This window comes from Octopus bimaculoides, chromosome 2 (genome assembly GCF_001194135.2).
Source record: "Octopus bimaculoides isolate UCB-OBI-ISO-001 chromosome 2, ASM119413v2, whole genome shotgun sequence".
NCBI lineage: Eukaryota > Metazoa > Mollusca > Cephalopoda > Octopoda > Octopodidae > Octopus > Octopus bimaculoides.
In genome coordinates, this window is record NC_068982.1 from 148,203,441 (window position 1) to 148,215,175 (window position 11,735).

At 32.3% G+C, this 11,735-nt stretch overlaps 1 protein-coding gene across 1 annotated transcript in view; it reads right to left on the minus strand.

Annotated features, from left to right (window-relative positions):
• Positions 1 to 11,735, minus strand: part of LOC106869872 (uncharacterized) — a 15,909-nt gene that overhangs the window by 3,733 nt on the left and 441 nt on the right. Inside the window, exons 2-8 of the mRNA XM_014915793.2 lie at positions 10,432 to 10,499; positions 8,437 to 8,499; positions 7,463 to 7,582; positions 5,117 to 5,239; positions 2,972 to 3,094; positions 1,270 to 1,389; positions 238 to 357 (exon numbers count right to left, since the gene is read on the minus strand). Of these exons, the coding sequence (XP_014771279.1) occupies positions 238 to 357; positions 1,270 to 1,389; positions 2,972 to 3,094; positions 5,117 to 5,239; positions 7,463 to 7,582; positions 8,437 to 8,499; positions 10,432 to 10,499 (737 nt within the window). The remainder of the gene's footprint in view (positions 1 to 237; positions 358 to 1,269; positions 1,390 to 2,971; positions 3,095 to 5,116; positions 5,240 to 7,462; positions 7,583 to 8,436; positions 8,500 to 10,431; positions 10,500 to 11,735) is intronic.

The window sequence follows — 11,735 nt, forward strand, 5'->3', positions numbered from 1 at the left end:
GTCTTTATAAGAATTTATCAAGTAGCTAGCGTGAAAAAACCTCATAAGGGAAAAATCCATAATTTATTCCCTAAAATAAATTTATTTATATAAGGGCATTACATGAATGCCCCACGCTAAGAGGGACTCTAGGGTCAAAATACTATAATAAACACATTTATATATATATAACAAGTTTAATGAATATTGCTTAATTTTCTATTGGCATATCGACTGAGCATATGAATTTAAGCTTACCGGCTGCTTCAGTGTAATGTCCAAATCCTTTCCCCATTCTGTCACAAACACTCACAATACATCCATCTTCAGACTTTATTCTCGTTCCAGCTTCCTGACAACTACCGTTTATTCTGCAACCTTGAAGTGAAAAAACAAATTTGTTTCGTTGCATCAGTACCTGTATCTATGAAATGTATATTCAATTATTTCGACTAAATCACATTGTGTATTGTCAGTGTATTAAAACTATAAAATATTAACTAAACCTTCAAATATCAATCGTAGCATAAAACTTACATGTCGTATCGAAAGTAAGTTTGTTTTAATATATCGTTTCCTTACACATAATGAAAGTAAAAGTAATACATTGACTTACAACTGTTTATAATATTGCATGAATAATTTGATTGAGCATTTTATTCAAAAGTTAGATTTTCTTATATATTTTAAATAGAAGTATCTCATCAGGGCGCTTTATATGTTAGTACCATGTCATAGCAGTACTCTATTTGACAATGTGCACTATCACTTGAAATATAATGTAGGATATGTATTTTTAAAAACATATTTTAATCTTGTTGTGAAAAGAATTCAAACTGAGCCATAGAGCCGAATTGTTACTAGTCACTGCCCTTTCTTTGTTGTATCGTTATTTAGCAGAATTAGCATTTAAGAATGACCATTATAAATTGTGTTCATAATTTCTAACTGATCAAAATCAGATATCCTCAAAATAAATCAGATTATTGTAGGAGATTTTAGTATATGAATCTGGCTATTTCTATTTTAGCGGAGACGTATTTGTTACCCCGAGAAAGTTTTTACGTATTATGTATTTTGAATGGTTAAGGCAAAGTACGATAGTTATGCCAAATTAAATTCTAAACGTTTTATAATTATTGAGTGAAATATATATCACGAAATAACATTCCGTTTTCAATATGAAATTGATTTTTGTTGGTGTATAACCTGTAATATTTTGTAGTTCATAAAATACATACCTGAGTATCTTATATAAGGGACATTTTATAAAAAGATTTACAAACTTACCAGTGCGGTTAGTGTAAACTTGATATCCATTGTGGTCCATTTTACAAATTCTTACAGCACAAAGATTTTCTGAATATACTTTCTCTCCAACCTTCCGACAAGCACCGTCTATTAAACAACCTTGATGTAAAAAAACAAATAGTTTTCTTTTATTTCAAGAAATGTGGATTGCCTCTTGTCAATATATTTATACCTAAGCAATATTAACAACTCTTCCAAAAACGAGTATTCCTTAAAGATTTTGTCACATTTCAAATATAATGCGTTAGTCAATAAAGTCATTCTACTAATTGTGATACTAAATATGCAAGGCATTTTGCTAATGTTTAATGAAGGCAGAGGCAAAAGGATTTATTTATAGCTAATTAGAGATTGTTACATGATTAATTAAATAAACTATGGTATTCAAAATCAATTTTCTAATATACATCTTTGCTGAAAACGTCATATCAGAATTCTTTATGCGTTTGCAATGCGTCATAGTGTAATATAATTTGGAATATATTATATGATATACATTTTCAGATACCTATTTTAGTTTCCAAGTGAAAAGAAAATCAAGAAATTGCAGTATACAATTTTGTTTCACATTTTATCTCTCCCTAGTCAGAAGATATGGTATCAATATGACTAATTTTAATGATTACTCAGTGGTTACTTAATGAGTACTTTATAATTGCTTAAAACTTACCTAAAAATGAAAACACATAATGAGTTCATAGGAATATTTATAAAATGTGCAGAAACAAGTCTTAAACCTAGCTGCTGAGTCAAATTTCAAACGCTGGCAACGTGTAATGATTCGTTTATTCCTAAGACAGTACACAGTGTTGGCGGGTAGATTGAATTATAATGTGTGATACACTTTTTTTGTTAAATATACAATGATATACCCGTTCAGGCAATCAAACAAATCTGATCGATCAGATTAATTTCTACTACAGTCTCTTAGATCGAAACCCCCTACTCTCCAATCGAAACTCAAGATGTAAGAACAATTCTATGTGAATCTCGATCTTGAACAATGCAGATTATCATAAAATTAATTACAATATTACACTCGAAATTAATTCAAAGAAATGATTTAGATAGAAGATTCAGATTAAGCATCTTATAGTAATTACTATCGTCACTTTGCGCTTAAACTTCAAATCGAGCTGGAACTATTGTGATTACCCTGACAAACAAGTCTACAATATATTTATCAATGATCCAAGTTTTGATTCCGTCGTTTATAAATTGTCTCTTGAAAAAAATAAATTCGATGATTATCACATTTCTATTGTCTAAAATATTTGATGTCTTTCACATTTCCATTTGCCAAAATATATTCTTCTGAAATAGTGTTTTTCCAAACTTCTGACAAAAATAATATAATAGTGTTGTTGTTAATTAAAACTAAAGATACACTGAGGTTTAAAGAATGATTAGTAGTGATCATGACACGCGCTTTTTATTTTCATCCATTCAACGATCCCCTTCACCGATTTATTAATAGAGAAGACAATACATACAATATTACAACATTCAATTTGTGCATTTCAACCTCAATACATGCGTATTGTTATTATAACAAAATTATTCAAGGAAAGCGTTTTTGAAATTAATAGATATTGTTAAGACATTTATACTTGTTATTTTAATTTAAATATTGAATGCAGTTGAACATTTTCAACAACAAGTATCAATATCTGAAACTTACCGTCAAGTTTTCCTCGCCATCCAATATACGATGGATACATATGTGTGCAAAGTATAGAATAACAAGGGTCCCTTGTTTGTATTTTCGTGCCAACACTGTGACATATACGATTTAGTAAACAACCTACAAACAAGAAAATAATTACGATAAATGTAGGAGAAACTTCTCAGTTATGTCAAGGTATTGTCTCCATAAGAAGACTAAGATATTTACTCAGGTATGCACAGAGCAAAATTTCAGTGATGTTTACTTCATACATACATACATACATACATACATACATGTGTGTATGAGTGTGTATTAATGACCTATGACATTGCTAACTGGATGGCTTCTCATAAATTATCCCAGGTATCGAAACTATAATGATGTTAAATAAAGTATAGGAATAAATATATCCCGAGTCTAGTTTTCTGGCTTATTACATATATTACAGCAATTATAATCTTATTTCATGTCAAACTATATAGAAAAATACAATCAGTTTGATAATTCCAGTACAATTTAATCATTTGAAATAAATGTTGTTTCATTATATGGTCAAATTCATTGAAAAAAACGTGAAAATTTGATATAAACCACCCTAATGGTTATACATCTAATCATAATGTAATGCAATTTACAGTATTTAATTGCAGACGTTTCTCCAAGAAAATGTCTTTAAAAAATCAATCTGTGTCCTGCGTGCGAATTTGTGCCCATATTACATGATTTAATTAACTAAAAGCATTTTTCCTGAATATGCACTGCTGAAATTGAGGTGCGACTAATATTCCTGAGCGTCTTTTACGCCATCAAATCTCTAAGAAAACGAAAATCCTTGATAATTGTCAAAATATTCCTATTTCAAGATATAGAGAAGTTTTGCGATATTTGCAAAGCACATCAAATCTGTGTACAAATAAAGCAATTAAACTACATTATACTTATTTCTATTATATTTGCCCAATATTCGAGTGGCTTTTTCAAAAAGTTTGCTACCTTATTGGTACCTCTTAAACTTACGTTATGTTAGCTTATGATATTTTAACAGAAGACTGGTGACTAATTATTTGCATCGAAGTTCTTCATCAATGTTCCACAATGAAAGAATAGTATAGACATGTATATACATAACGCTATCTGTAGCAAAGTATTTCAGCATTAAACAATATTGTACATAAAATATCCTATGTATTATCAGTGAGTTACAATTAAATTATGGCGGAAATCACCTGGCTCATAATAGCATTGAGTTATTATCGCCCATGCAAGCTTGGGTATATTGTATCAGTATGTTCTTATTTATGTATCTACACATTTTTTTATAATGAAAACGCTTTATCATTCTTCATCAGAATTTATTTCTAAATAAATAATTGTTGAATTTAATCATACGTTTAAATCAGAAAATTCTGTTAGGAATCTAATAACATCTGATTAAATTCACCTAAAATAAAAGGATTTTTTATTACTATTTAAGTAAGAGTATTGGAAAAATTCTTCATGGTAATCAATTATTAGTTACGGATATTACTTTCTTATTTTAAAAAAATATCGAAGCCAATTTAACATTTCGTTTCGTCGGAACCGATAAAATACATTATAGTCAAGCACTGAGTTCGTTTTAATCAACTCTGCACGTCTTTATCTAGCTTATTGCATCATCTTTCATTTGTCGGAATAAATCACAACAGGAAGAGTAGTACTTAAAACACATTTAATCTAAATACAAGAAACTGGCAACGTAAGAAAATTCATATGTATTACATTTCTGATAAATGTTGTGAATGTCAAAAGAAAATATTGAATCCCATACGTTACGTTAATAAAATAGAAAATAAAGTTTTATTTTAGAGAAGTATCACTATAAATGTATACATTTCACTTACTGCATATTGGTATTGTTGTTTAACTACTGGCAAACACTAATCGAACATAATTATGATTAACGATATTGCAGTCCTTCATTTTTTATAAAATTGTAGTGTAGTTTTATTGAGGTATATCTGCCATTTCTACCTGGTTGAGCGAACGCACTACGTATTTTTGTCCCTAATTAGCTACGTATTTTATTGCTACGACGGTACTGAATAATAGATTTTACTCATATTTAATTATTCAATTATTAAATTTTCAATAGAGTAAAAGAATATTTTAACCTACCAGTATATGTCGCTCTCCACACATATCTTCCGTATGGGGTACGCATGCAGGTATGGTACATACATCTGCCTCTTTCTGTAATTCTCTGTCCTTCTTTATAACAAACACCATCCCGGTAACATCCTAGAAGTTGCGAATATACACAATTTGTTATTTTCAAAACTATAGGTCAGGAAGAATAGAATTCTTTTCGAAAATAGCCCATATGCAATTCATGCAATTTCATTTACATCTAATTAAGATAGAAATACTTGTCTTGTTTTAATGACAATGACCCAGCATAACCACACCAACGCCTTAAAATAAATCAAAGGGAGATTGAAATTCGCATCCATTAGGCAGCGTGTAGGTCGCACTCATCACATGTGCACAAAACTCCATACACAATATATATATATATATATATATATATATATATATACAGTTTCATATACGTACATATAGAAATGTTGAGACTGAAAACCATCCACTGCTGCAATGTGTAAAAACGAAGGGAAAATCATTTGAAAAAATGTGATATTTAATTTTATCATTAAATCTTAGCCTACTATAAATTGTATAGACCAATTTCTAGTTAACTCAAGAAAATGTTCATAACACTACATGCAGTTTACAAAAAAAAAAAAAAGAATCGAGAGAACTTAGTTCAATGTTCCGACTGATTCTGAGATGCACTACCTCCTACATACAAGATGGAACATAACGATCTCCCACATTTAAAGTGGGCACTGTGCAGGCTGTAATGGCGGTACAAAGGTGTCGGACTCATTCGGTAGGCTAGGCTCTACAATTTTCATTCTTTTTCATCAATTATTTTAGCAATTTCTCTATCAATGATCATAACCTTTTCCTAATCACTTTCAGAAGGCATCACGTGTTGAACTGGTGAACATCATGGCTTTGTTGTTCAAGTGTATTTGAAAGCAACCGATCTGTAACAGTGACGCAACGAGCATTCCGCAGACGATCGATAAACGATTTTGCTTTGGATTTCTAATCTTCAGGCAAGTGGACCCACACTGAAAAGAAAGTCACCTGGCAGACCCAGGACCGTTAGAACTCCAGAAAATGTAACAGCATTAAGAGCATCCATTCAACAATCACCAAAGTGTTCCGCTCGTAAGTATAGCATAGCACTAGGGATATCAAGTCGGAGTCTGAGGAGGATTCTGCATGCCGGTCTGAAACTGCATTATTACAAAATGATGTTGGTTCAAGAATTAACTGAGGCAGATCATATCAACCACAGAGCCGTATTTGTGAATATTCTTGCAAAAGTTCCAACTGTAACTGTTCCTCTGAGTACCGATGTTACTTACTTCCATACCAATGGGATCAACATACTCCTCATGGACTCCACCAACGACCGCGTCACTCTCCTTGCGTAACTGTTTGGTGTGCAGTGGCCGACTTTGATGTGATCGGCCTGTGCTTTTTTGAAGGTGGGGAAACAATAACTGTTACTTCCGGCCGATACATTAAAATGTTGGAGGCTTTTCTGCACCCTAAACTGGGCGATTTGGATAAGAACATGTGTGGTTTCAACAGGACAGGGCCACGGTTCACGCAGCCAGACGTTTGTTCGGAGTGTTGAAGGAAATGCTTCCTGGTCGTTTTATCTCTTTAAGTGGGTACGTGGGGTTGCCGGCAAGTCCACCAGATTTAAGCCTTTGTGAGTTTTCCATTTGGGGATACCTAAAGGAAAAGGCTTTCTGACATCGTCCTCGTACTCTTAAAGATTCGAAGGAAAGAGTCAGAGGAAATCGACGTATTTCAACCTGAGATGAGGCGGAGATTCATGCAGAACTTCTGTGAACGACTCCATTAATATATTGCCAACAAAGGCTGCTATTTGTTTAGTATAATTTTTAAACCCCTCTAAAACAAAACTATATTTTATTTGCTTTTAGAACTATAACCAGCTTTCTTCTGAATAGTTGTGTTCTTTTTTTTTATATATATTTCCATTCAAAATGTGGGATATATTTATGTCCACCCTGTATAGCACGTTATTTAAATAATGAATATTGCTTTCAAATGTTGGCACGAAGCCAGCAGTTTTGGTGGAGGATTAAGTCGATTCCATCGACTCCAATGTTTAAGAGGTGCTTATCTTATCGACGCAGTCGACATCAGCGCAAGTTGAACTCAAAACGTTCAGACGGACGAGACGCCGCTAAGAATTTTCCCCTAGTATAATAACGATTCTACCAGCTTACAAGCTTACATCTAAAGGATGACTATTGCTTGTAATATTTATTTTCTTGATATATTAATGTATTGTTGCAAGTTCTGGCATGCGTTTTATAATATAGTTTTTGGAAGATAAAGTCCGTACAAACCTACCGGTTACTTTATGTCGCACGTAACATCCATGTCCTCTTCTTTCAGAAATATAAGTCATACAGAATGGAGTTGCTTCTACTTTTCTTCCATATTTCACACAAACGCCACGTATCAAGCAACCTATGAGTTGAAAGAAAATTAATACATTTTGTTTATATCAGAAACTCTTTATGAAATACATCATTATATTTAAAACACTACAAATGGTTGAAGCTTTTCATGTGATGCAAACTTACTAAGTTTAAAGTTGATATTGAAACAAGAATCATCACTGAAGGTGACACTCATCTTTCTACATATGGTTATTGATATTAACTCATTTAATATAAATTAACAATGAGTATATGATATATATATATATATATATATATATATATATATATATATACAAGTAGAAAGATGACCGTCACCTTCAGTCACAATTCTTCTTTCAATACCAGCTTTAAACTTAGTAAGTTTGTGTCACATGAAAAGCTTCAACCATTTCTCAGGCCTACATGGTTGAGTGTTAAATTATATTTACTCCACACACACACACACACACACACCTTCGCTCATGTGTGAGCCAGTTATATATTTACTTGTATGTGTGTGTGTGTGCGTGTATAATTACACACACACACACACATTTATCATTGTATTTTGTACGTCTGTATAGTATACAATAGTACATTATCCATTCAAAAATAATAATTACACAAATGTTCATATGTTCCAAACAGCACAGACGAAGTCGAAGTATAAAAGTTTCGAACAGCACCTAGCACTTTCTTCAATATAATATCACAAATTGTTAATCTCTAATTTTGCTAGGTCTCATTATCTGTTCATTTACATTTAATCATACAATCGTTGATGCTGTCATGGTTTATAGGGTATAGATTATAGATATAATTTCTTCCAGAGTAAAAGAGAGCCAAATATGTAGCAAAATAAAGAAATATGATGAAGACTAAATATGTTAAAATATTTACCTTCCTCTAAGATATAATATTTCGATCCAAGAGGTATTTTCTGCTGACACGGTTTTGTTATCCCTGCAAAAATGTAAATATAACTTGTGTTATAAAAATATAACACTAGTTCTCGTTATATTCTTTCTGCTATAGACACAATGCCTGACATTTTCTGGTAGGTGGCTCGTTGATTATATCTACCTCGGAACTTATCTCGTGCTCATTTTATCGAGCCCGAAAGGATGGAAAACAAACATGATTTCGACGAGATTTGAAAATAATGTAAATATCCAGAAGAATTTATTCCGGTATTGATAACTCTAGTACAGTGTAGAGGTGTTGACATAATCTTTGACAGAACAGTGATCCGATATTAAAATGAAATATTAATTTCGAATGAGCTCCTGCAAAATTTCTATATTATGCGAGTATAAATATGGATTTGTGGTGTTTAACTACGCACATCATTATTTGAATTACAGGTGAAATTAATTCAAATATTCAAGGCAAAATCAAGGGGAAAATTGTCACGCTAGAGCTGATATTCTCTGATATCTATCTATCTATCTATCTATCTATCTATCTATCTATCTATCTATCTATCTATAGAAATATATATATTTGTGTGTGTGTGTGTGTGTGTGTGTGTGTGTGCGTGTGTGTATGTATATGTGTGTATGTGTATCTGTGTGTGTATGAGCAATGAAAGCACACTGTTGACAATTCCCAGATGAGACTGTGCAGTCCAATGTTCTAGCTTTGCTTTGTTCATGGGGCAGTTATCTACCCTGTCAGTTTATATGAATGTGCTTTTTCGCAACTATAAGTAGTTTAACTCTTGCTTCTAGCAATATATGTGCTTTACAGTACGTTGCATCAGTGCATTGTTCATCTTTTTGTAGCAGTTTGTAGATGAAACTTATTAGTATCTAGTTTGTACATCCAATGCATTGGAGGAGATATTTTCAGCAGGCACCATTCAGCACTCTCACACATACACTTACGCAAGCTTTCTTATGCACATACACCATTTTTTTTTGTTTGTTTGTGATAAACTCTTTAAATTTCCCATACTATTATAGAGTAACTGGACGATTACATCATCTTAAAGCATACATTCTATTTTGGGTTGAAGGTGGCGAGCTGGCAGAAACGTAAGCACGCCGGACGAAATGCCTATCGGTATTTCGTCTGTTTTTACGTTCTGAGTTCAAATTCCGCCGAGGTCGACTTTGCCTTTCATCCTTTCAGGGTCAATAAATTAAGTACCCCTCCCCAAAAATTTCGGGCGTTGTGCCTAGAGTAGAAAAGAATATCCTGACATTTGCAGTATACATAATATCATGATTGACAATAATTTAATGATATGGTAAAGTATTAGAAATTAGAAGAGTTCTGAAGCTAGTTACAGGTTAAAGAGAATTTAAATGTTCAAAAAGAGACAACTAGAAAGATGAATCCCATTTCCCTCAAAAAGAGAAAAAAAACCATCTTATTTACTTAGAGATCAAGTAACATATTTCCTCAGCATTTTCTGGGTTTCACTATTTCAAAGTTAATGTAAGAAGGTGAGTTGGTAAGGCGGTGAGCTGGCAGAAACGTTAGCACGCCGGGCGAAATGCTTAGTGGTATTTCGTCTACCGCTAAGTTCTGAGTTCAAATTCCGACGAGGTCAACTTTGCCTTTCATATTTTCAGGGTCGATAAATAAAGTACCAGTTACGCACTGAGATCGTTGTAATCGACTTAATCCCTTTGTCTGTCCTTTCTTTTTCCCCTCTATGTGGGCAATAAAGAAATAAGAAACGTTATTAGCATTTTTCCCGTCTTTGTGAGTTCAAATGCTTTCCCTTTCAGGGTTGTTAAAATAAGTACTATCTGGTCATTGGGGTCTATATAATTGACTTGCTCCTCTCCCGAAATTGCTGGCCTCCAACAAAATTTGAAAACAATGACACTCTTCATAGATTAATGCTATTATGGAGGAATACATAGCAGGCTAGACGTTACTCACCTTGCGAAGTTGCTTGTTTGTACGTTATACAAAAACTGATTAAAAGCAGAAAATATCTCATATTTTTCCTGAAACAATTACAATAAAAGTACAAACGAGTTAAAATAAATTTATGTATATTAATGGCTCAATCAAAAGAAGAGCAATGCATTTCAATATTTCTTTCCTGGTATTCGAAATGAAGAAAGAAACGAGATGATTAAATTGTCGTTATAAAACTGTAGACCTGATCCGATTCTCTGCAACATAGTAGGAGTAGAGACTATTCCAACAGCAATATTAAATAAATACTTGTTTCATATAACTAAATAAAATCCTATCATTTAATGGAAATAAAAAATAAAAATGAAAAATGTGAAATTTGGACTAAAGGTTCACACAGTGCTACATTGGATAACGCATTAAGCTTACCCAGTTACCACTAGTGGAAAATGATTGTCCTTTCACCGAAAATTTACACGAATTCCTTCAACTTAATTACACGTATAAGTCTTGCTACCAACCATAACTATAGTTGAACATGCACTCTCAGTCTCCATTACTGTGGGGTTCAACGCGTTACTAGAAAATCCTTAAACGCACGATTACATTTACGCCAACTATTCAGTTATTAGAAGAAAATGATAGCACAATGAAATAACAGGACATGTAATTCAAGGAATAAAATTCACAGAAGTACATATTTTTAGAATGCGCCTATAATCTATATGGCATTATCAATTAAATTTAAATAGATTTCATGTAACTAAATAATATAGCGTAATTTAATTTTTAAAAAAATAAACTGAAAAACAGAGTACATCATTTCAAAGGATTTTAAAGTTATTCCCTCTCCCTTTCAATGTAACTCTATAAAAATATATAATATATATTATATATGCATATAATCTGTCTATCTATCTATCTATCTAACAATCTATCTATCTGTCTGTCTGTTTGTCTGTCTGTCTCTATGTCTGTCTGTCTTTCTGTCTATCTGTCTGTCTATCTGTCTGTCTGTCTGTCTGTCTTATATTATTTTATGGCATGTTATATTTCTAATGTAAATAAAATGTTAGTTTGTCAATTGTATTTCTCTATTTCATTTAATATTTGTATATATATATATATATATAAAGTTGTGTGTGTGAGTGTGTGAGTATGTCTGTGTGTATTTATATGCATATTCTTTAGTCATTTGACTGCGGCCATGCTGGAGCACCGCCCTAAAGGATTTTAGTCGGAGAAATCTCCCCCCACGCCAGGACTTATTCTTTGTGAGCTTAGTATATATCTTATGTGTATATAAATATATATATATATAT